Source organism: Nyctereutes procyonoides, unplaced genomic scaffold (assembly GCF_905146905.1).
Source record: "Nyctereutes procyonoides isolate TBG_1078 unplaced genomic scaffold, NYPRO_anot_genome, whole genome shotgun sequence".
Classification (NCBI taxonomy): Eukaryota; Metazoa; Chordata; class Mammalia; order Carnivora; family Canidae; genus Nyctereutes; species Nyctereutes procyonoides.
In genome coordinates, this window is record NW_026575140.1 from 36,694,349 (window position 1) to 36,720,995 (window position 26,647).

The following is a 26,647-nucleotide window of genomic DNA, read 5'->3' on the forward strand; positions in this document are numbered from 1 at the left end:
ACGCCAAAAAGGACTTTAGGAGCCCATGAATTCTAGACTGTGGAGTTTTAAAAATTAATCTTTAGGCAATGTAAATAAAGTGTCTGAACATTTTTAAGGGAGGAAGTGATAAGCTAAGAACCCTTTTAGGAAGATTCGTCCATCTACAATACTATGCTAGAAATCTGGAAGTCATCCAAAATTGCTCCCTTTCTATCCTAATATATCAATAAGCAGTCACTAAATCCTATTCATTCTTACTCTTAAATATCACTGAAATCTACCCTTGCCCCTCCTTCCCTACTAGAACTGCCAGTGGTTCAGTCCTCCCCCCCATTGCCCCTCCCCGGTCAAATACAATAGCCTTCTAACTTATAGTTCTTCATAGTTCTAACTTCTAGTCAGTTCCATCCATAACTTTGTCATACCACTTATTGCACCATTTTTGAAATCTATGAAAATGTCTATGATTTCCATTACAGTATAAGTCCCTTGAAGGCAGGTAGGGGGATCCTGAAGGACTGTCAAATCAGGATTTACTGCTAAATGTTACACAGTTGGTCTTCTGTCTTACACCATCATTTCCCCACCCCCCCCTTTTCTACTGGATCATTCCTATTAGCATACAAGCATGTTGTATTTTTTCCTCATCCTAGAAAAATCTGCTCTTGTCTCCATATTCTCCAGTTGCTACTGCCACCTTCGCAGCAAATCTCATACATTTCTACACTCCCTTTCATAGCAAAGAATTATCTTTTCTATTTCTTCAATTTTCTCATCAACTCACTTAATTCTGACTTTTATCTCTGTTATATCACCATAAAGTCATTTGTCAAGGTTATCACGTTCAGTAGTCAACTCTTCATCTACATCTCACTTGACCCCTTATTAGCATTAGACATGGCTGATAATAGTTTCTTGAAAAAGTTGATACTTTCTTAAATTTCCTCCTACCTTAGTGGATATTCCTTCTTAGTATCTTTTGCTAACCCCTCTTCCTCTTACAGTTCTTTAAATCTGAGATATCTCAGTGTAAGAATCTCTTCCTTTTGCTGTCTAAACTTATTTCCTAAGGGATCTCTAGTTCTCTGGTATATATGCTGATGATTTTGAAACTTACTTTTTCAGTCTGGACCTATACCCTGAATTTCACACTCTTGTGGTCGACTACCTACTGGATGTGTCCTTTTGAATTTCTATTAACCATTTCACACTTATCATGGTCAAAACATAACTTTGTCCTTCTCATCCTCCCCTTCCTCCCAACTTATTTCTCATAAAAACTTTTGCATTTAAGTCTATGGCACTCTTTGTCTGTCTGGTTGTATGAGCCCAAAAATTCCAATTCCTTTTCTGTGATTCTCAAGTCCTCTTGGATTTACTAACATCAAGGTATACACTAACTTTGATTGGCTCTCCCCATCTTCACTGCTACCACTCTGGTGTAAGCTATTAACCCTCACCTGGTCTCCTACAATGGACTCTGTTTCTCTGCTTCCACTTTTGTCCCTTTAGCCTCTTCCACAAAGTCCTCCAGGGAGAGCCTTTATATTTATAATGTGTATCATGCCACCCTCCTCTTCAAAAATCTTCAAAAAATATGATCATACTTTTTAAGAAATCCAGAGTTTTTAACATAGCCTACCCAATATGTCTGGTCTGGCTCTAGGCATTCTAATTGCAAACCCTTCCATTCTCATTCTTGTACTCACCACTGTGGACACACTGATCTTCTTGCTAGATCTCCAAAATGCTATTTGTAGTGTGTCAGGGTCTTTGCACTTGCTGTTCTCTGTATGTGGAATGCTCTTACTCAGCTGTTTCAATGGCTCCTTCCTTTACATAATTCTCAGGTCCCTACTCAAACGCTACATGCTCAGAGAGACTGTCTCTGACAACCTATATAAAATGCCTCTTCAACCCTTCCCCCTCCTCCACTTTCATCTGTGTATCTATTTACTCAGCTCATCCTTCTTTACAGCACTTGTCACTAATATTACATATATTATATATTTGATTGCTTGAGTATTATCTGGCTTTTCCACTAGAATGTGACAAAGACTCCTTGACCTGCTTCTTGTCAGACTCCTCTGAGCCCAATTAGGCCTAATCCTGGGCATGTCCTCAAGAGCCCAGGTTTAGCAAGAATCCTAGTATAAGTAAATTCAAAGTAGTCACCCTCACTACCCAACATAATTCCTCATTTTACCATCACCTTGGCTTGTTAGGTGAGTTTACCTAGGAATTCCTCTAACCTTTTACTTCTTTTTTTTTTTTTTTTTAAGTAATCTCTATGCCCAACATGGGGCTCAAACTCATGACCCCGAGATCAAGAGTCACATGCTCTACCTACTAAGGCAGGAAGGCACCCTAAATTACCTTACCCTTTTAGAAATTTTCTGCCCACTGAACCTCCCACCTTGCTCCTTGGCTATAAAATCCTACTTTTCATTATTTTATTCAGAATTGAGCCAAGTCTCTCTCCCCTACTGTAAAACCCCACTGTATTCCTCATCCTCTAAGGATATATATACAAATACAGCAACAGTCCTGAATAAAACATGCCTTCCCATCTTTAAAACAGTATCCTCAGTGCCTAAAATACTGCCTAGCTCTCAGTAGGCATTCAAAACACCTTTGTTAAAAAACAAAACAAAACAAAACAAAAAAAACAACACCTTTGTTAAAACAAAACAAAACAAAAACCCACCTTTGTTCAATAAATGAATATATTTATAGCAAGGAATGATACACTCAGAATTTGGGAATCTTTAATGGATAAAGCTAATTATATAACACTTCTGAAACATTTCAATATTTTAAAAACAGAGGGTGGAAAGTTTATCAATAGATACTTTTAAAAGTATTAACACATTTAATTTCATAGAATCAGAACCTCAGAGTTAAGAACTCTTCAAGGGCACCTAGAACAAACCCACATTCTAATTAAAAAAAGAAACTGGATTCCGTGTTTATTTCTTAAAGGTTTTTATTAGAGGGTGAACTTTTTATCACTTACAGAGCATTTGGAAATTTTGAAATTACCTAATTGATCTTAAGTTTACACTAATTAATCATGTCAAAGCTTTGTAGTTACCGTTAACAGGATTGAGCCTGCGAGCCAAAGCATTAACACCCACTTAAGGTCTTTAAAAGTGGATTATAAAAGACTTCAAATAATATGTATACTGTATCGTTTTGTCAAGGTTTGTTTTAATTCCAAAGCACAGCCATAACAAAGTGGATAATCAATTCAAGGTGACATTGGTGTCTCCTTATTCAGCCTTGCCAGTTTTAAAGTATTCAGTATAGATAGGCACTGAATCCATGCCAGGAGGGAAATAATTGATTTAACTGATCTAAAAGTGTGTTTGAGCTTTTTTCAGACAAGCTGTCAACACATACATGAAAGCAAGTTTCTAAAAATGCTGTCAGATCCATAATGTTTATACAGCAAAGCAAACAACCTTTGTTATTCCAATTAATGCATCTGCTCATGGAAGAAATTCCAACCAAAATGTTTTATTTTTCTCAGCTACACTGAAAATTACAATGTTGACTCATATTGAAGCAATTTAGAAATGCACTCAGCCACAAAATGAAATGGATTACATTAAGTTTAATATTTGTTACTAGGGTACCTGCTAAAAATTACACCTCAGAGTTATATATTACATTTCCTTGAAAGGGTTTCAAGTATTGTCATAGGAATTGCATCTACTTAGCTTTTTGAGGAAGGTTGGGGCCAGTAATATTATTCTCTCAACCTTACAAGTCAGTAATAATAAATGTCAAGAGATAAAATGTGTTAGGGAAAATAATGTACCAAGATCAAACTACTACTTCATAGTAAACTTCTCTTTTTCCTTTTGTAGTTTCATTCTAAAATAAGGAGTGGAATTGGGAGTTGAATTTCCTAGCAGCTGAAAAGAACTTTCAATATAACTTATTTCAACACTAGTTTTGCCAATAAGATATGAAATGATGTGTTTAAGGACATACTGCTCAAGTGGCTAAGCTGGAGTATAACTCAGGATTTTTGTTTCTAAATATTACGCTTTGTCTATAATACTACAGTACTGCTTATGATCAAGAATAATTATTGAGCTAAATCCAAGAGGGTTTGGGATATTCAACAGGTAAAATGACCCAATTTTTCAACAGATAAATGACATTTAAAAAAAGGGGGGCAGATCATTACAGATTAAAAGAAATATAAGATCCATATCAACAAAAAAGCTAACTGTAGACTTTTAAAATCTTGATTAGTATAAAGCAAATGTAAAATTACATTCTTATGGCAATGGAGGAAAATTGAGTAGAGTGGGAATTCCAAGATAGTAAGGAATTACTGCTAATTTTGTTACATGTGCTAGTGGTAGTATGGCGACGCTAAAAAGAGCCCTTATCTGTTAGAGCTATACACTAATTATCAGTGAAATATTTCATCTGGTTATTTGCTTTAAAACACCCCAGAAAACAAACAAATGAAGAAGTACAAATATAGATTCGTAAATGTTAACAATGCTGATAATCAAGGGTGGGGGTTATTTCTACTCCTTTGATGTATGTTTGACATTTTTCACAATAAAAATTAAAATAGTTATTAAACTCATAATGAATAAAAGACAACATCAACACAGTTCATTAATCACTAAATGCCCAACTTTTCTTTTTTTAATCTGGAGAACAATCACAGAAACACCCTAGCATGAATCTAGAAGGTCCTACACGTTCTCCCTTATGCCAACTTTCAACCTCTCTAATGACTACTGCACCGAGAAGGAAAAGTATGCTTTGTATTTAATATGTCAATTTAAAGAATATGCTATTTTTCCAGATTTAGGGATTTTTGTGTTGTCAGCTTTAAAAACAATTTGTAGTTATGTCCTCTCATTTCAAATAAATATTCACTTTCATACCCAGTCTTGTATTTTTTTTTTTTTTCCTTAAACAGGTCTCCTTCATTGTATAAACTTCAGGTGCCACACAACCTAAGTCCATTTGAGTGCCTATAATTTGCCAGGCACTGTTCTGGGAGCTAAGGATCTGTCAGTGAGCAAAACAGAAAACAAAACAAAACCCTCTCTCTTATGAAGCTTACATTCTAGTTGGGAAAGACACACAAAACAAAAACATAATAAACAAGGAAATGAAATAGTACATGCCATGGAAAACAGCTGAGCGAGGTTAGGAGAATGGAGAGTGCAGGGCAGGGAGTGTGGGTGAGCTGTAAGTACAATGTTAAATAAGGTAGTCAGAGTAGGGCAGTCTCCCAGAGAAGGTGACTCTGAGCAGTCTTGAAGGACTTGGTTATTGAGAATACCAGTGGAATCTAGCATAGCATATTAGTTTAGCGGCACTCCATTATTCTTATTCAGGTCCTGCTTTAGAGTATTTGAAGGACCCAGTACCAGTGGGGAAAACAATAACAGCTGGATCAGGATTAAGGACTGAATGGCTGCCGGGGGCACTGCTCATAGAGATTGGTATTAAAGAATATAGGGCACTGTAACATCACTGAAAAATAATAAAACAGGGAATATGATATTTACCACAACATCTCTGATAGTGGGGGTGAGACCTGCAAGTACTGCCGGGTAGGATGAGGCAATAGGCAATCGCACTTGAAATGTATGGACAATAGAAAACTGCTTGGTGCCACAACAGCGCTTCCGCACTCTTCTCGCCCCTTAGCATTCCATCCTGCAGCCCAGCAGAAGTAGGAAGACAGCTAAAAATATAAGCTTAAAGTATACATCCTGGGCCTGCTCTACAAATAATAACTATGAGAATGGGAGTAGGATTGTAAAAATATTAAATGTTCTTAGAGCATCATATTCGTTTGTTTTTCTTTGGCAGCTGTGGTGTAGTTGAAAGAGGACAAGTCAGAAGTGGATGCAAGCTCTAAGTCTGCCTCTTTAGCGGATTAGCCTTGGGCAAATCAGAAAGTGAGAAACTAAATTTTATCATCTGTAAAATGGGGCCAATCACAAATTTCTTTTATGGCAGTCAAATGTGTTTAAACGAATTTTTTAATCAACAAAGTATCATTTACTTGCTGACATAATAATAAAGCCACATGGTAGTTCACGGTTGTTAGGTAAGGATCACAGTTAAGAGGTACATAATCACTTAAGTTGTAATTATCAATGAGTAGGGAAGAGAGCATGTAAAATGCTTTCAAATCTCTATTATCTGCCTTCATATTGATTCAAGAAAGCAATCTAACAGACTTTTCAACCTCTTTCCGGGGTCTACCCCAACCAGAAACAGACATATCTCAAAAGCAAAAACAGGTATCTTGGTTTTTTTTTTTTTTTTACTAGCTTGAAGGCATACTGCAGGAGTGACCCTTAACCAACGGAAGGTTCAGCACCAGAAATAACGATTTTCTCCAAATTGCCAGCTAGGTAGAGTGATTCTTTTTTTTTTTTTAAATTTATTTATGATATCAGAGAGAGAGAGAGAGAGAGAGAGAGAGAGAGAGAGAGAGGCAGAGACACAGGCAGAGGGAGAAGCAGGCTCCATGCACCGGGAGACCGACGTGGGATTCGATCCCGGGTCTCCAGGATCGCGCCCTGGGCCAAAGGCAGGCGCCAAACCGCTGCGCCACCCAGGGATCCCCAGGTAGAGTGATTCTTAAATGATACTCCTCGTCAGCAAGAAAGATGATCCCAAGAATGAACAAAAATAGCCTCTGTTCAACAGCTGTGATATTTATAATTTATAAGCTGTGATGGTCTCTCATCATCAGATCATCTTGGAGTCCAAACAAGAACGTATGTGTGCCGTTTGTATATTTACCAGCCCTCAGAAAACAAACTTTCACTATGTCTTCTTCTCTCTGATCGATGCATTCCTCTCTTTACGTACGAGCAGCACGATAAAAAGGCTTCTTGTTTGCGGAGCATGACCTTGAAACGTTAGTGTCATGCACGATGTTAAAAATGTTCAACTAATTCTTAAACGTTTATTTCCGATCAGCAAATACTTTTTAAGCACTGAAAGGCAACATTGAGGACTGGGACGGCACGGAAGGCAGAAAGGGAAGGAGGGTGGCAGAGATCATCAATGCGTTACTAAATTCTTGTCTTTCCCGCTCCGCCAGGGTGGGCGTCAGGCTTCCAGTTCGCTGCTGCCGTTCCTCCCCCACTTGCATTCTTCTTTAACCGGTGCCCTTCTATTGCCCTTGCTCTTCACCATTCTCTTGGTGCTGCCCTTTGTAGCTTATTCGCTCTGCTCGCTACATTGTTTCCCTTTTCATTTCTGTCGCTGTCTCTCCCTCGTGCAGCTGCGTGGCCCAGCTGTTCCTACACTTTGCACCAGCTTGTGCGGCGGGACACTCGAGCCAATACCGTGACGGTGCTTTGCTGCAGAACTTCGTGCAAATTCGGAAGGTGAGCTCTGGAGGAGGAGAGGACCGAGCGTCGTCACAGGTGTGGAACGGGGCGGCGCGCTCCGTGTGCCGGCACCTGCCTCGCAAGTCCCCCGCCCGGGGCCCGAGACGCCTCCTCCCGAGCGCTCGGCGCACCCGCCTGGGCTCGAGGCCCTTCCCCGCAGCCGCCTCCGCCGGCTCCCCCGACACCCACGCGCGAGTCTTCACGTCCCTCTCGGCGCACGCTTCAGGCCCCGCTGCTCTTCCAATTCCGCTCCCCGCCCCCTTGGGCCCGGCTCGGCGGCTCCCGCGTCCCTCCCGTCCCCGCCCCTTCCCCGCGCGGCTTCAGTCCCGGCGGCCGCGAAGCCCGCCCCCGCGCTCGGCGCCCCCGCAGACCCGGGCGCGTCCGCTCGCCGCCCCTCCCCCGCGCACCTGGCGGCGCCCGCCCCCCCCCGCCGCGCCCCGCCCCCGGCCCCCGCCCCCCGCGGGCCCGCTGCACTGTGGGTAGGCGGCGGCGGCGGCTGCACTGGAGCTGAGGAGCCGGCGGCGGGCGAGGCTGCGCGCGCCGATCATGGCCGAGAAGCAGAAGCACGACGGGCGGGTGAAGATCGGCCACTACGTGCTGGGCGACACGCTGGGCGTCGGCACCTTCGGCAAAGTGAAGAGTTGAGTGGGCGCCCGGGGCCGGCGCGGGGCTGTCGGCTCGCGGGAGGCCGGGCGGAGCGGTGGGCGCGGGCCTGGCGGCAGGTGCAGCGGGCCCGGGAGCCCGCGAGCCCGCGAGGGCGGCGAGGGCGGCGGCGGCGGCGGCGTTAGGGACCTCGGCGCCGGGGCGGGGGGCGGGGGGCGTGCGCAGGCCCGGGGGCTCCCCGCGGGCAGCCGCGGCTCCAGCGCGCCGGCTGCCCTGCCGGGGCCGTACGTGTCAGCTCACGCTCGGTGCAGGTGTCGGCCTCACCTGCAAGGTGGGAAAGCGGAGCCCCCTCCCCCCCCAGGTGTGGGAAGGTGCCCAAGGTCACACAGAAAGAGGCAGAACCGGGAGGGAGCGTAAAATGTCTTCCAGTTCTGGCCAGGCCGGGCCGGGGAGGTGGTCCGTGCGGCCCTACTCGGGGGGGTCGGCGGGGTCGGGGGGTCGGGGGGGGGGCGCGAGCGCAGGTGGTCCGTGCGGCCCTACTCGGGGGGGGCGGAGGAGTCGGGGGGGCGCGAGCGCAGGTGGTCCGTGCGGCCCTACTCGGGGGGGTCGGGGGGGCGCGAGCGCAGGTGGTCCGTGCGGCCCTACTCGGGGGGGTCGGCGGGGTCGGGGGGTCGGGGGGGGGCGCGAGCGCAGGTGGTCCGTGCGGCCCTACTCGGGGGCGGGGCGGAGGAGTCGGGGGGGCGCGAGCGCAGGTGGTCCGTGCGGCCCTACTCGGGGGGGTCGGGGGGGCGCGAGCGCAGGTGGTCCGTGCGGCCCTACTCGGGGGGGGGCGGGGGAGTCGGGGGGGCGCGAGCGCAGGTGGTCCGTGCGGCCCTACTCGGGGGGGGGCGGGGGAGTCGGGGGGGCGCGAGCGCAGGTGGTCCGTGCGGCCCTACTGGGGGGGGCGGGGGAGTCGGGGGGGGGCGCGAGCGCAGGTGGTCCGTGCGGCCCTACTCGGGGGGGGGCGGGGGAGTCGGGGGGGCGCGAGCGCAGGTGGTCCGTGCGGCCCTACTGGGGGGGGGGCGGGGGAGTCGGGGGGGCGCGAGCGCAGGTGGTCCGTGCGGCCCTACTGGGGGGGGCGGGGGAGTCGGGGGGGGCGCGAGCGCAGGTGGTCCGTGCGGCCCTACTCGGGGTGTCGGGGGGACGGGGAGGGCGCGAGCGCAGGTGGTCCGTGCGGCCCTACTCGGGGGGGGGGCGGGGGAGTCGGGGGGGGGTGCGAGCGCAGGTGGTCCGTGCGGCCCTACTTGGGGGGGGGGCGGGGGCGTGAGCACGGGAAGGCCGCCGCGTCGGCTCTGGGGCTCGGTTGGAACCGGAGGTGCGAGGGGGCGCTCGACCCAGGGGGAGAAGCCTCGCAAGGCTCCCGGCGCGAGGGCGGGGGCCGGGGGGGGGGGGTCCTGGGTCCCGGGTCCCGGGCCGCGGAGCTTGCGGGGCCGCGGAGGCCGGACCTGCTAAGGCGGGCTCCGCGGAGGTCTCCTTTTCGGGCGTGGGGATCCCATTTTGGGGGGTAGGAAAAAACAGGTTGCGTCTGAGTATTTTTAACTTCATTACTAGCGAGGAAGTGAACTTTCCTTTTTTTTTTTTTTTTTAATCTATGGCTGTTAATAAATCACATGGGATTTAATCTGCCCTCTCTCCTGAACTAGAGGCAGTTTATTAATGCTTTACGTTTGACGGTTGTAAATCCAGAATTATAAGTCAAACATTAGCTTCCCCCTTTTTAAAATTTTTATTTATTTTCATTTTTTAAAGATTTTATTTATTTATTCATGAGACACACAGAGAGAGAGAGAGAGGCAGAGACACAGGCAGAGGGAGAAGCAGGCTCCATGCAGGGAGCCCGACGTGGGACTCGATCCCGGGACTCCAGGTCACGCCCTGGGCTGAAGGCGGCGCTAAACTGCTGAGGCACCTGGGCTGCCCCCCCCCCCTTTTTTTTTTTACTTTTTGTTGTAAAAATGTTGAGTAGACAGGCTGGAGATTTTACTCCCAGGCCTCTCTTTCTTTGTAAAATTCGTGTTTTAACCTCTCAACTTCTGGGTTTTTAAACAAGTAGAAGGACCTGGTGCATTCCTGTGGCAAAGGTCAGCTCCTATTTGCTTCCACGTATCTGATGCTCTTCTATTCGGAAAACATTTACTGAGCACCTACATAGTGCTAGGTACTGTTCTAGGCAATGGGGATACAGTAAGGAACAAAACCACATTAAAATCTTTCCATATGTGGAGCGTGTATTCCAGTAGGGGAACACAAAACATAAGCGGAAATATATGTAAAACACGTAGCATGTTTAATGCTACTGAGAAAAATGAATGCGGGAAGGGAAAATGCGTTTCTGTGAGGTTAACAATTTTCAGTAAGGTGATCAGGCAAGGTTTGACAGACAGGGTGGTATTTGTGTAAAGACCTGAAACGTTGATAGGAATTTTGAAGTCCTGTGTGGGCCATAAAGTCCTGTGGTATGTATGAAAGACTTCGTAAATGGAGTGGATAGCTAAGAGAATATATTGATAATGAATATAGGAAGATCCAGGCATTAGGTTAATGCCTGAAAGGTCACTTACCATTAAATATTATTATGAGGACTACTGTGGTATGACATTATACAGTTACTCAAGCAAAACATTCTTTGCCATCTGGGCATGTACACTCTCAAAGTTATATAACCTACCCTGCATCCTTTTCAAACTGTTGAAATGTTTGTGTTTTTGAATTCATGTACTGTAATCTGAATGTAGACTAAAACACCCATCAGATCAGTTGGCCCATTGTCAAAGAACAGCGTAAATCTCTTTTGTATATACTCTTGTGCTGTTTCCAGGCACTGGCTTCTTAAAATATAAACCAATGGAAGCTACATTTGTTTATGAGAACTCCTTTTCTTGGAAGACCCAGTCTAATGAGCAGCCAATCAGAGGGCTGTTTTGAACACTCTGTTAGAGCCTCTCTAAAGTTATGCTGTGATTTCCCATCCAGGATTAGAATTAGTACCATTGTTCAGTAAAAATGATGGGAGTTGCTACAGTTCAGTTATTTAATTCTTCAGGGAACAAGAAACAAGTACATGTATTTTAAAAAGCATATATTTTAAAAAATATACCTTTATTGATCATTCATCCATTCCAACTGTACAATGCAATGATTTTTAGTAACTTTACTGAATGATGCAACCATCATCCTAGATGCAACCAACATCAACTTTAAGACATTTTGGGCAGCCTGGATGGCTCAGCGGTTTAGCACCGCCTTCAGCCCAGGGTGTGATCCTGGGGTCCCGGGATCAAGTCCCACATCGGGCTCCCTACATGGAGCCTGCTTCTCCCTCTCCCTGTGTCTCTGCCTCTCTCTCTGTGTGTGTCTCATGAATAAATACATAAAGTCTTCAAAAAAAAAAAGGCAATTTTATCACCACAGTAAGATCCTTCATGCTCATTTACAGTTCATCTTTGTTCCCACCGCCAGCTTCAGGAAACCCTTAATCTGTTTTCTGTCTGTATAAACTTGTTTTCTCTGGACACTTCTGATAAATGGGCTCCTTCAGTATGAAGTCTTTCATATTTACTACTTTAGCAGTGTTTTTAGATTTATGGATGAGGCAGCATTTGTCAATTGTTCATTCCTTTTTATTGCTGAATAATACTCCATTGCATGGATATGCTGCCTTTTGTCTATACATTCACCAGTTGTTTTCAGTTTGGGGCTGTTAAAAGTAATGCTACCACAAATATTTGCAACCAAGTGTTTGGGCACATGTTTTCATGTATCTTGGTCAGTACATAGGAGAAGAATTACTACGTCATATTATAATTTCATGTTTAGGTTTTTGAGAAACTGCAGACTATTTTTCAAAAGTAGCCAACCAGCAGTGGATGAGGGTTCTCCTTTCTCTGCATTGTCACCATTTGTTGGAATCTGTTTTAAAGGTATTCTAACGGGTGTGAAATAATGTCACATTGTGGCTTTATTTGCATTTCCTAATGATTAATGATTAATGATACTAGACATCTTCAGGTATTTATTAGCCATTCATCTATCTTCTTGGGGGAGATGTCTGTTCATATCTTTTGTCATCTTATGAACTGAATTAAAATAATTCTTTGTAAATTCTGGAATTGAGTCCCTTATTAGATGTTTGTAAATATTTTCTCCCAATCGTGCTCGCTTCAGCAGCACATATAATAACATTATCTCCCAATCTGTGTGGCATTTCATTTTCTTAATGGTATCTTTTCAAGTATTAAAGTTTTGAATTTTCATGAGGTCCAATTTATTGATTTCTTTTTTATGGACCTTGCTTTTGGTGTTATTTCCCAGAAATCTTTGCTTTAGGTTTCAAGGATTTTCTCTTAACTTTGTCTTCTAAATTTTTTTTAATGTCTTCTAAATTTTATTTAGCCCTTACATTTAAGGGTATGACTCATTTTGAGTTAATTTTTGAGTATTGTATGAGATCCTAAAATCAGCTTTTTGAATGAATGTCTAATTGTCCCAGCACAGTTGAAATGAATGTGTTGAAAACACATGCATTTGTAATTGCAATATAGATTTAGACTTAGTAAAGTTAATTTCTACTGAAAAACATAGTAATAGATGATTTAATTTTACATAGCTATAAAAACATGGAGATGGAGAAGTAAGTAGCATTTTTTTGTGTTTTCTCTTAATTGTTAGGCTAATTATAGATTTTTGAAAATTTAACTTGTTGATATAACAATTCATAGACCAAAGTTAGGTATAATAAATGAAAATTCAGAATGACATAACTTTCATTTGATAGCATTTGTTTCAAGTTATTTTTATTTTTTAAAAGGATTTTATTTATTTGATAAAGAACACAAGCAGAGGGTAGTGGGAGAGGGAGAGGGAGAAGCAGGCTCACCTTTGATCAGGGAGTTGAACACAGGACTCTATCCTAGGCCCCGGGGATTATGACTTAAGCCGAAAGCAGACACTTAACTGACTGAGCCACCCAGATGCCCCTCAAGTTTTTTTTTAAAAGTATGTAGAAACCCTCGGTTTGCTATTAAATAATGAAAGACTTATTTAATATGTTCTAAACTGATTTTCTCCATTGTTCTGTTGTTAGATTACTAGGGGAGTGCTATGGGTACAAATTATGTGGGCTTACAGAATTTTAAAAGTAATGCTTTTTATCTGCTTAAATTTTTTTCTCCACATCGATTTAGTTCATACTCTTTTCAGAGTAGGGTAGAACTGTTGTTCAAGAGCTCTTGTAATTAGACTTGTTTAATTCTTATCTAAATAGTAAAGGTGATAAAAATGCTAGAAGAATCAATTTGTTGCTTATGTTATACAAAGAGTGGTTCAAGAAAAACATGTAATATAATGCGAAGTATTTAAAAAGAAGCCTGCTTCAAGATGAGTATTGATAGATTTGCTTTATGAAATACTCTTTGTCAGAATTGTAAACCAAGGGATACTTTGCAATCACACTAGCCTCTTTCTAGCCAGCAAAGTCTCATAAAGGAATTACCTTCTCTGTTTTTCAAATAGTTATTTGAATGACCCATAGAATTGGCTTTCAAGAAATTAGGTATATATTCTATTAATTCTCCACTTACCTCTGAGATAATAGGAAGGATAAACAGATGAAATTTTTATTACATTTTTTTATATTACATTTTTTTAAAAACAAGCAGTGTTATTTTTTTTTTTTGAAATGTAAATACCAAGTTCCAAATGATAAATTGAATTTTGGACAACTACCTAGTTAGTTGGTGGACCTGAATGTTGTATCTGTGGCATATTGGGCCCTTGCTGGATTGTTGTTTTTTTGTTTTTTTTTTTGACTTCCATGTTGTAGTGTCATGGCCCTGAACCTTGTTTTATCTCCTAAAGAAGGGCACTAGAACATATAATGTGCCAGGTCCTTTATGACTTTATCATTAAACTGACTTTTAAAAAGATTTAATTCCCCCAAATGGATATTTTTAATTGTTCCTTCTAGATTAATGGAAATTTGGGTTACTGAAGATCAGAGCTGAAATGTAGATGTCATAGAGAATAAAAGGAAACACATTTGTAACACTTTAGTAATAAAAGCTACAACTTGACTCAGTTTTTATAATTTTTTAAATACTATGTAATACACTTGGCTTTATGTATTCTTCAGAGTAACCTTGAGTTTGGTATTATCTCCATTTTACAAATGAAGAAATTGAGAATCCTACACCCTGAGTGACTTGTCCAAGGTCACAGTGCTAATAAGTGGTAGAATTGGAAGTCATAATCAGGATTTTCTGACTCCAAAGTGTGTATTATATGCAATGCAAAGTCAAATGTGTAGTGTGTTGACTTTCAAATCTATAAGGATGTAATTTTACATGTTTGTAGGTATTATCAATAACTGAAAAAAAAGATTTCAATGTCTTAGTCCACATTTAGGTAGAATAAAAGTTTTTTTTTTTTTCTGGAAAATCCATCATATGTGGGATTAAAATTTATCTTCATATTCCTAACTTTTACGCCTCAATCTATTTTCTAATATGGATGAATGTGCTAAATTCTGACAATTTTAACCCAAATTTCTTGGAAATAACAAGGTAATTATTTTTTTCTTACTATGAAAATACCCCTGACTAAAGATTATCAGTAACCTTAAGTAAGCAGAGTAAAGAGAATTTACAAAAATGATTTGATGTCGTAGAAGGAATATTTGGTGTAGGAAGACATTAGCTCTGGATTTTAATTCCATTCCACTACTAGTTATAGGGCCTTGGGAAAACTATTAAACTTCTCTGAACCTCTGTTTCCTCCTTTGTAAAATAGAAATAACAACACTTGGTCTACCTACCTTCTAGAATTTTTCTGAGGATTAGTTGAGGTACATAAAATGGCTTAAAGAATGATTAAACTGACATATATATAAGTGTCAGTATTATGGAGATGACTAGTTGCATGGCTATTGTGAGTCAGTTCTGCACCGTGTATGAAGTGTTAACAGTTGTTTGCTCAGTTTAGAAATGCCTTCAGTTCTGATAGAGACATTGAGACAGAGCTGTAATAATTTACCTCTGCTTTCTGGATGCCTGCATTGAAGAAAGTTGTTCTAAGACTAACTTGTGTTATGTGATGTTATTATTATTTTTTAATGCAGTAGTTCTTTTTGGATAAGTCATGTAATTTTCCCTCACAAATGAGAAAAATGAATAATAAAAAGGAAATCATAGTGAATGTTCATGTAAGTTACTAACTGAATTGATTTTACTTTTAAAATTATGCAAATTAGAAGTGAGTGTTAAACAGTTGTTCCAAATAATGAAGTTATATTTCTTGTCAAGTACTAGAAGGTTAGTGTTAATCAAAATCAATTCAGTGATCTCTCAAAAAATAGGTAAATATTCACTTATCTTGTCATCTGTGTTAGTTTTCCTTTAAGCATTTAGTAGTATTTGTAATGGTGACACCGTCCATTCTTCTGAGACTCCTGTAGTTTCATTGATGATAGGGAAAATATTTTGTAGAGAAAGTAGTTAGTTTTTATAAGTTAAGCTGATAATTTACTTTGATCTAGCAGAAGATCTAATCTCAAATGCTTTAAGAGATAATGAGTAAGTGGTTGGCACAAGACTCCTAAAACATTGAAAATGTTATAAATAGGAGAGCCAATTTAACTAGTACATGTATTAGATACAAATGTAAGAGCACCTTGAATCAGGTTGAGTGGATTTTTATCTATTAAATGATTGAAATCATATATAAAGTGATGTGTTTATTTTGAAATGCAGTGAACCAGTCTATTTTTAGTGTAGAGTATTAAGGAAAGAATTTCAGGCAGCTCTTATCTCTGCTAATAATAGAAACTTTTCACCCTTTCAAGGGAACAGTATTCTTACTTAAGTGCTGTCTTATGTTTAACCATGTTTGCCTTGCCTCTGATAAATTTCACCATATTTCTTTAGGCGGTGCTTTTGTTTTTAAAGTGGTAATCCTTTTAATTCTGCCCTTAGTTTTTTTTTTTTTAAACAATCTTTTATATAGTCAAAGAAAATGATCAATTCTTGGAGTAAACGTCACATTCTGAATGCCAATGTATTATTAAAATACCTTTTTCAGAATTTTTTCTTTATATTATTCATGTAATTTTATGCTGCATTAAAAAACATGAGTCATATGTTCTCATTTAACATCATTCAACTCTGAATTAGAAATTAGTTGTAATTGAAAATCATGGAATTAAAAATTTTAAATATACCATACATTTTTTCCAAATTCTTATTTTAATAAATACCAAGATATTAATTTTTTAAAAGATTTTTATTATTTGAGAGAGAGAGAGATAGCATGAGTGAGGAGGAGAGGCAGAAGTAGGCTCCCTGCTCAGCAGGAGCCTGGGATTATGACCTGAGCTGAAGGCAGACACTTAACTGACTGAGCCATCCAGGCACCCCAATATTACTTAATTTCATTGTCTTTTTAAATGTGTTTGAGTATAACTTGCCACTATATAGTATTCCATAATTCACTTCTCCCAGACTTAATAAAATAATAAAACCAATATATATTTAACATTTACTGTATTAAGTCATGTTGGATTTAAAGCAAAATATTTTTACCAGTGTTAAAAATGTGGCAATATTACTGCAGATGATTTACTAATTTAAAACAAAGTGGGAAATATTTATTGAGAATTTACTTAAGGGAGTCTTGTCTCACATTTGAATTATAAGTCAAATATATGATAAACCCACCTTTTATTCAGATTTACACCAGGCTGTACTTAGTGCTCTACTAATTCACAGCTTAATATAACAGGTATACTGTATGCTGCAAACTTGATTTCAATAAGAATTTGATTTTGTCTTTATGGTAGCTTTGTGGATAAGATGAAGAAATGTGCTATATATGATTTATTGCTGCTGAATAACTATTCCCAAGGAAACTAGATGTCACCCTAAAGGGAAATCTTGGACATTGACTCTATTTAATGAGGATAGTAATATTTCCTATTTGAGATGGTACAAAGTTTGATGAAATAATTAATAGACAAATTACAGAAGCAGAATTTAAATTTATATTGACCCTTGGATTGCTAGGCAAAAACCAAGAAGGTGAAATTTAATAGGAACAAGTGTTAAATCTAGCACTTAAGTTAAAAATGAAAAATAGGTGTGTAAAAGTAGAACAATTGATAGTGGTTCCTGAGATGTTGGAGTTTCAACAGACCATAAGGTTAGAAGGTATATATTTGAATGCTTTATTTTTTATTTTTATTTTTTTAAATATATTTTTTTTAATTTTTATTTATTTATGATAGCCACAGAGAGAGAGAGAGAGAGAGGCAGAGACACAGGCAGAGGGAGAAGCAGGCTCCACGCACCGGGAGCCCGACGTGGGATTCGATCCCGGGTCTCCAGGATCACGCCCTGGGCCAAAGGCAGGCGCCAAACCGCTGCGCCACCCAGGGATCCCTATTTGAATGCTTTAAATGTAAAAATTGTTATTGGATGGAAAATAGATGTATATATATTTTTTTTCTTAAAGATTTTATTTATTTATTCATGAGAGACAGAGAGAGGGGGGGGTGGGCAGAGACACAGGCAGAGGGAGAAGCAGGCTCCATGCAGGGAGCCCAACAGGGGACTCAACCCTGGGTCTCCAGGATCACACCCTGGACTGAAGGTGGCGCTAAACCGCTGAGCCACCGGGGCTGCCCAAAATAGATGTGTGTGTGTGTGTGTGTGTGTGTGTGTGTGTGTGTGTATATATATGTATTTTAAATAGATGTATATTAGTTGGTAGTTTTAGAGGTAGCATAGTTCCTGCTGTACTTTGGATTAAGCTACATTTTGAATATTGAGTTCTTTTCTTGGCACTACATTTGAAAGACTTAGGCAATTATATTTTATTCAGAGAATGACCAATGTGGAAAGCCCCAAAAGAATGTCATGTGAGATAGGGTAAAGTAAACATTTTTTAATACTATAGAAAATGTATTTTAAGTGTGATAGTTGTTTTTAAATAGCTTAAGTACCATTATCTAGAAAAAAAGGAGTCACCATATTCAGTGATGTTTTGAAGGATACAACTGTGACTATTGGGTGAATATTTTAGGGAGGTAAATTATAATCCAGAATAATGAGGATCTTTCTATCAAGAAGCTTGTTTAAGAATGGTGCAACTTGTACTCCAGATCAATTAGATTTCTTTTTTTTTTTAATATTTATGATAGTCACAGAGAGAGAGAGAGAGAGAGAGAGAGAGAGAGAGGCAGAGAGGCAGAGACACAGGCAGAGGGAGAAGCAGGCCCCATGCACCGGGAGCCCGACGTGGGATTCGATCCCGGGTCTCCAGGATCGCGCCCTGGGCCAAAGGCAGGCGCCAAACCGCTGCGCCACCCAGGGATCCCTCAATTAGATTTCTGTTGTTGATATATTTACTTAGATCCTACATGGTTATCAAGATTCTTATCACAAAATTCCATTTTTTTTTAAAGATATATTTAAGTGAGAGTGAGCTTGCATTGTGAGTATGACCAGGGTGGGTGGGACAGAGCAAGAAGCACAAGCAGGCTCCCTGCTGAACAGGGAGCCTGATGCAGGGCTCGATCTCAGGACCGGGAGATCATAACCTGAGCCAAAGGCAGATGCTTAACCAACTGACACCACTGGGCACCCCACAAAGTTTCAATTTTGAATGGAAGGTTGGCATGAATAATTTATAAAATCTTTTTTAATTTCAATATTTGGTTATTGCATAAATAATTTTTCTAATATGTTTAACTTCCACACCTGCTATGACTTCAGACTTGTATCAAATCAACCTTCTAGTCAAGAACAATTAGAAAACCTGGGGAAAATACAAAAATCTTTTTGAAGTCAGCCAGGACTTGGGTGGTCAGTATCTTCCCAGTGAGAAGAAAAATGTGTTGGAGTGAATCTGATATTTTGTTTGGCTTTTCTATTTGAGTCACTTGCTAATTTGTAATTAGGGTATGTAAGCAGCCAAACAGACAATGATGGCTAAAAGGCAGAAAAGATACAGCAGAATTTGAGTCCTGGGGAGAAAGCAGTTGGGGTTCATAACTTATCAAGGAGGAGAGCTGCTGGTAAACACTTGGGTTTCTGGTTGCAGCCCTCTGAGAACTGAAATCCTTTTTAGGATCTGCTTAATTCCATACTTATTAAGATGATCTGCCTCCTATCTTTATTATCTTGGGGGAACTCAAATCAGCTGGAGCTTCTACAGTTTTTTTTCATTTACAGTGTTAATTCTAGGAGACAAGGCCAAGATAATAGGAACATACTCATGGGTGATTCAGATGTTAAAGTTACCAGACATGGGCTTTAATTGTGATTAATATGTTGAAGGTGGAGAGTTTTAGCAGAGATCTGGAATCTTAATGAATGAATGAATGAATAGAATTCTCTGACTGGAATATATAATAATTGAGTTAGGACGCCATGGATGTATTAATAGCAGATTAGATTCTGTTGAATAGAGAATTGGTGAACTAGAAGATAGGTCAGAAGAACTATCCTGACTGAAGCATAGGTAGACAAAATGATAGAAAGTGTAAGAGACCCATAGAAATACAGTGAAAAGTCTAACATGTATTATTGGAACCTGTAGAGAGAAAGTTCCTTCTAGGCTTAAGATTTTTTTTTCCCCTGTGGAAAGATAATGCCAGGTTTACCTTCATTTAATATAGTTTCTCAATGTATACCAAGATAATGTGATTTCTTAATTTTGTTATCACACTCCAGTCATTATTTTGAAAATGACCTGTGATTGTTGAATTGCATCTGGATTAGGAGGTCTCTGAAGGGACATGAAATACTCCAAGGAACTATATTATTACTTCATTGTTCCAGCAGCATAAAACTTATACAGAAAAAGCTATTCCAGCTTCCCTTTATGATGTCTTTTCTAACTTAATGCACCCCTTGTGGGAGGCTTAGAAGCTGCGTGAATGGATACTTACTTGATAAGGTTTCTATTTGAGACATACAAATGCCGGAATAGGTTGTTTCCATCCATATGAGTGTCATCCCCTATAACCTACTCTGTGTGATGTGGGATCTGGGAAGCAGGGATTAGATGTTTTAAGAATGGCTGACAAAAATGTGTTTGATTCAGCCATACTGATATGCTGTGTGTTCTAGTCCTAAATCCTCTAAAAAACTATGTAAAACTGGTATTAGATTGCTACCTATTGTGTCCTGTGAGCACAAATGTTATTTTGAACCTAAGACTACTGATGATTGTAGAGAGTGGACACTATGCAGTTTCAGAGGGAAGAGAGAGGGGAAATGAAGCAGAAGTAGTATTTGAAGAGATAATAGCAGAAAGTTCCAAAACTGGCAAGCATGGAATGCCTAGGTGGCTCAGTGGTTGAGCGTCTGCCTTTGGCTCAGGACATCATCCTGGAGTCCCAGGATTGAGTACCACATTGGGCTCCCTCCATGGAGCCTGCTTCTCCCTCTGCCTATGTCTCTGCCTTCTGTATCTCTCATGAATAAATAAATAAAATCTTAAAAACAAAACAAAAAAACAAACAAAACTGGTAAGCAATTCAAGCCACAGGTTCAGAGGTCTATGAACCACAAACAATAAATACAGGCAAATCATTCCTAGGTACTTCATTGGAAAATTGCTCAAAACTGGTTCCCTTTGCTTGAGGCTTTCCTATACTGGAATGGGCTGCATCTGTCTATGCAGAAATGGGAGAAGATATTAAGAGAAAATCTTAAAAGTAGTTAGGAGATACTGTTTTCAAAGGAACAATAAAGCCAATTTTCTCAACAAAGCAAGGAAATAGTAAAATGGTATCTTTGGAGAGGTGAAAGAGATGAGCCACAAGCCTATAATTTTGTACCCAACAAAGTTACCTTTCAAAAATAAAGGTAAAATGCGTTTCAGATAAGCATAGTTTGAGAGAATTTGTCATCACAGACCTACAGTAAAGGGAACACCAAAGGGGATTCTTTCAGGCAGAAAGAAAATGATGCTTTCCCAAATGGAAGCAAGAGGAAATGAAGAGCATTGCAAAGGGCAAATATGTGGGTAACTAAATAGATACTGCCTATACAAAATAATATGTTTTGTGAGATTTAAAATATATGTAGGAATAAAATACAACAACAGAAAAAGAGGAAACGCAGAGCAAAAGTGTCCTAAAGTTCTTGATCGTCTCAGAAACGATAAAGATACTAATTTATGCTAGATTCTGGAAAGTCAGAGATCCATGTTGTAATCTCTGGGGTAACCACTGAAATAATACTTAAAGGCCTTAGAGATAAAAAGTAGTTAGGTTCTCATTATGTTTTGGAGAGAATGCTAAGTCATTCCACAATTTTACTTTGTTTTTGAAGTAAGCTGTACTCTCAATGTTCGGCTTGAACTCAAAACCCTGAGATCAAGAGTTGCAAGCCCTACTGACTGAGCCAGACAGGTGCCCCCAACAGTTTTACTCTAAAAAGAAATTTTATGGAACAGAAAATTATGTTCAGTAAATATATTAAACAAAAAATTGTTCAGTTAGGGACGGTTGATGGGCATATAAAGGGAGGTGTTTGAAGTTAGGAAAAGAAAGGAGGGTGAATGAGACAAAGCATGTAGAATGAGAGAAACACATAAAGAAAATAGACACATAAGGACCAGAATTGGAAAGACATAAGAGAGGGAATGGTTTAAGCAGCTTTGAGAGTGTTTCTGGAAGAATCTGGAAGATTCACATGGAGTGAGGACAACTATGAATGTTTTTTTAAATCTTTTCTCTGACACGAATGTTAATACTTTCTCCAGCAGTTTAAAATCTGTTCTGTACCGGGGAACTGTTTTCTTCTGACTCTCTGTAAATGATTCATCTTATATGATTGAGTAAAAAGTAATTTGACTCTTCTGTGAAATTCTTGATTGAATTAAGTTTTAAAGAAATGCTTTAACATTTTTACAACGTAAAGCCAGTAAAAATGTAAGTTTTAGAAATGAAGCTGAATACAGCATATCATGTAATCAGTTGTCAAAGAAGTTAGCTGAAGAACAAGTCTTTGTTCACATCTCAGGCTTTCCTGATCTATTTAAAATAGTACATCTAAAAAAATAAAAATAAAAAAAATAGTACATTTTCCCACCTCCACCCTGTCGCTTGTACTTTATGTTCATTGTTCTCCATTATATGTTTATTGTTTGTATTCTCCACCTGAATGTAAGTTCCATTTATACCTGTATTTTCAGCATTTGGAGGAATCCCTGGTACACATTAGGTACTCAGAAAATATTTGTCAAGTGAGTAAATGAACAAATGGATGCTCAGACCAACAGAGGGTAAAAACAACTAGGAGAAAAAAATCTTCAAGGATATGAATTTGTTCTCACAATAAAAATGGAGTGCATATTACATACTGTCTTATGGGACTGTTTCAGTCTGTGTTTTATTTTCTTGACATTTGGCAGCTTTTGATGAATACTTTTAGTCTGTCTAATCAACAGTAAAGGCCACAGCTCTTTGCATTTTGACAGAACACAGCAATTTTTCTCATTGATTATTCTCATCCTTTGTCCCTCCTTCCTTAGCCTGTCACTACTAGGTTCATCCTTTCAGTGCCCTAATTTCTCAACTCATGTACAGGAGATAAAAAGATTAACATGCAGTAAGCACTCTTGGGTTATAATCAAGAGAGGCTGGCTGTTGGGAGGTAAAATAGTGTGAATTTTGAGCTTGGGCACTGCAGGCAGATATACCTTCTTGCCACTCACTGTTATCTAATTCCTAATTTCTTCATCTATAAACTGGGTATAATACAGAGTTCTGGGAATTAAATACGATTTGTATATAAAGCACTTAATGATACTTGTTTAATCAATGGTAGATAAAAAGGAATAAACTTTTTTGCTTCCTGTTCAGAACTATCCTTTAGAAAACTTTGAAGAGTTTCCAGGGAAAGGAAATTTGGAGAAAAGCAGAGTCTGTATTTTGTTTCACCATGGGTGAAGAAGAAAGGAGCCTTGTATTATTTTGGCAGAAGTCTGGTGATGGTAGAGGTCAGAATGTATGTGCTTCAGGTGACTCTCCTGACTCCACAGTGACAATATAATAAGGATGACTGCTGCCTGTCAGAGCCCTGCTCGCTGACACATATGGTGTCTCTTGGACCTGGCATAGCCTAAGTGTGAATAGTGTTATCCAAACATTCTTAACTTTTTAATTAAGTTGTACCACATATGCAAAGAAGTGCATACATTTTGTTACCTAAATGCTCAATCAATATTCAAAACTAAACACATGCTGCTTAAAGACGAAAAATGACCAGCGTCCCACAAGCCCCCACTTTGTGCCCACTTTTAGTTACTGTTTCCATCCTCCACCCCCACCAAGGGTAACTACTATCCATGAGTTAGTTTCACCTATTTTTAAACTTAATAGAAACAGTTCTATTTGTGCCTGGATTCTTTCACTTGAGGTTATGTCTGATGCATGTTGCAGCATGTAGTTCTAATTTGTTAATTCCCAATACTGTATAGTATTACATTAAGACTCTACCGTTATTTATCCTTTTTTTCTTTTTAAACACACCCAGTGTGGAGCCCAGTGCGGGGCTTGAATTCACAACCCTGAAGTCAAGAGTCAGATGCACAACTGACTCATCCACCTGGTCACCCCTGTTATCCATTCTGATATTGATGGGCCTGTGGGTAGTTTTTACATTTTGGCTCTTATGAATAATGCTGCTTCACACATTTTTATACATATCTTTTTTTTTCTATTCATAATAGATTACTGTATAGATATACATATTCAAAATCATAAACATTTTAGAAGTACTGTTTTTTTTCTACTTTGCATTTCAGATTTTCGTCATTACTAGGGCTACTTATTGAATCTTCAGCCATAGTTTTCTAGAGTACATATTCATTTTTATTTAAGTTATTTTGAATCTGAGTGAAACTATAACAAGTTCCCGCTAACATAACATTAGAAATTTGTTTTTTCATTTGTCTTGTAGAGTTACACTTGTGAACTTCACAATATTGTAAACACACAGTATATTGCTGCTTTAAAAATCTTTGATCTTTATAAAGTTGGTTAGGATAATCTGCATTTGTAAGTATGAAATTACTGTTCAGGAATAATCATATCCTTGATAAATATCTTTTTTGTTTTTTACTAATTTGGTCAAATGTTTTTTCTCAGCTAATTGTTACATGTTTAGGCAGATGTTCTTTTGTACATAGTCATTTGCTCAAAGTAATGTAGAAATAAGCTTTCTAAATATGAAAGGTTTATGACAACTTGATTTGAGAAGAATCTCTTTTTTCTGGAGTATAACGAGGTTTAAAAAATTAATTTTTATTTGGAATATATGGTTTGTCTTTGAGAAAAGGATTTTGTTGTATTTTTCTTTAGTTCAAGTGTTGAGAAAGGTGCAAACTCTGCCCCCCGAGAATAGCTCTGGAGATAGCAAGATACTTGAATCACAGTTCTAGCATTAACGTCTTATATATGAATTTTGGGTAAGTTTCTTAAGTTCTGTGATCCTCAGTTTTCTCCACAAAAACCCTTGTATCATTTAAATAAGAAAATGTGTATAAAGTACTTAACACACATGCAGGCATACAAATACATACAAAGTGCCCACTATGCTACAAGCATCAATATTATTATTATTATATGCCTTTGAGAAATACTTTTGACATATATCCACCTTTCTCCAAATTGCACTACTTCCTGAGCCCCAGAATTGTCTGCTTTCATCCTGCTTTTGGAGAACCACTCTGGTTCCTATCCTACAGCACCCTGTACTTTTCCTTCCATTTCTTAGATCTTTGCTACTGAAAGTATAAGTCCATGGACCAGAAGAATAGAGAACTTTTTATAAACATCTCAAAGCCTTGAGAACTCTTTAAACATTTCTGTTGGTTATGTACTTAGGAGTGGATCACTGAGCCAGAGTATACATGTTCAGTTTTGGTAGTCATTACATGTTTCTGCACCAGTTTACACTTTTTCCAAGTGTTTGCACTAATTTATATTTCCACCAGCAATAGAAAACTTGCAGTTAGTCTATGTTTTCACCAATGCTTGGTGCTGTCTCTTTAATTGTTACTGGGTGGGCATGTTGTATCATATTATGTTGTGGTTTTAATTTACATTTCTCTGGTGACTAAAACTACTGAGCACCTTTTCATGTGTTTATTGACCAGCTACGTCTCTTCTTTTCCAAATGTATTTTCCTGGAAGACATTTGATTTCTTCTGAAATGCCTAGGATTTAAGTAAATTGCAGTCCTGGTGCTGATGGTTATTCCTTCTTCTATCAATACTTCTCCACTTTTAGGAGCTCCTGGATTATAATACCACAAGGGATTCCTTGGGACTGAGAATGTACAGATAATACTTTTTCTCTGACAGATACTTGTTTTTCTCAGATACAAGAGATTAGTACACCCAATTTGAATTCCCCTCTCAAATTCTAAAGCTGCAATACGAGTAGTGTATGAAACTTAAATTGTATCTTCAAACAACTAAATATTAATGTCAGTCATGCATTCCGTCCATACAGAAAATAGTTACTGAACGAGGGACATCAATAACAACAAAAAATAGGTAATTACAGCACTTGATGTTAAGTGCCATCATGGAGAGGAGCTGTGATTGTACATTGGAGGGTCATTTAATCCAGACAGTTGAGTTGTTGGCAGGAGGGGTGGATAGAGGTGTTGCTTAGGGAATGCTTACTGGAATGGTACTTGAGGTAAACTTCAAAAGACAAATGAAACTTGGACAGGTGAAACATTAGAGATGGGCGATTGGGGACATAGTTGGGTCACATGTTTAACTGAATTTGTTTATTATACTCAATAAAATTCCACTGAAATTTACTGAATGCTTATCATGAGCTAGATATATGTTAGCCTTGGAAATGGAAAACAGAGCCCTGATGGCGAAATCAAAATGGTTGTAAATGACTAAAGTATACCATTTGAGGTGAAGGAATGGTGAAAGATGATATTAGAAAGGTAGGCAGATGCCTAAATATGTATTACAGAAATACTGTATATATATCTGTGAAACTAAACAAAGCCTCTACTATTATATTAGTCATTCAGATTACCTCCTCATCCCAATTTTCCAACTGAGTACAGAACAGGGATGCCTGATGCCTTAGTTGTTGAGCATCTGCCTTTGGCTCAGGTCGTGATCCTGGGGTCCTGGGATGGAGTCCCGCGTCAGGCTCCCTATGGGGAGCCTGTTTCTCCCTCTGCCCATGTCTCTGCCTCTCTTTATCTCTCATGAATAAATAAATAAAATCTTAAAAAACATACTAGGATAGGTTTCAGCTTCCTGGTATCAGTAGAACCTTCATTTTGGTGCTACCATAATTTGACATGTGTCTCAGAACTTCTGTCCCAACACCATTATAAAAAGTTGTTGTATCTTCCCTTTGCTTTTTATTTCATTCAGCTTGCAGTATCTGTACCCGGAGGATGTATAGAAGACTAATCTTTCTTGCTCTTGAATATTTCATAGTATATCCCCAACTCCCCCCCCCCCCTCGCCACCCCCCCCCCTCGCTCCTTAAACCTAAGGCCAGTTTCAAGGTCTTGCCCTAAAATTGTTAGAGCCATGAAAGGAGCCTTATAGCTAGGGTAGTAAAATATTCC

General features: G+C 39.7%; 1 protein-coding gene across 3 annotated transcripts in view; it reads left to right on the forward strand.

Annotated features, from left to right (window-relative positions):
• Positions 1 to 7,345: 7,345 nt before the first annotated feature.
• Positions 7,346 to 26,647, forward strand: part of PRKAA2 (protein kinase AMP-activated catalytic subunit alpha 2) — a 74,940-nt gene continuing 55,638 nt past the window's right edge. The window contains exon 1 of one of the 3 annotated variants that reach the window (XM_055305849.1): positions 7,346 to 7,379. Coding sequence is in view for 2 of the 3 variants with exons in the window: in XM_055305847.1 (XP_055161822.1) it covers positions 11,833 to 11,944 (112 nt within the window). In the remaining variant the exon portion in view is untranslated. Of the gene's footprint in view, positions 7,380 to 7,884; positions 8,023 to 11,815; positions 11,945 to 26,647 lie in introns of those variants that run through there. The other 2 variants (XM_055305848.1, XM_055305847.1) reach the window with 2 other exon arrangements.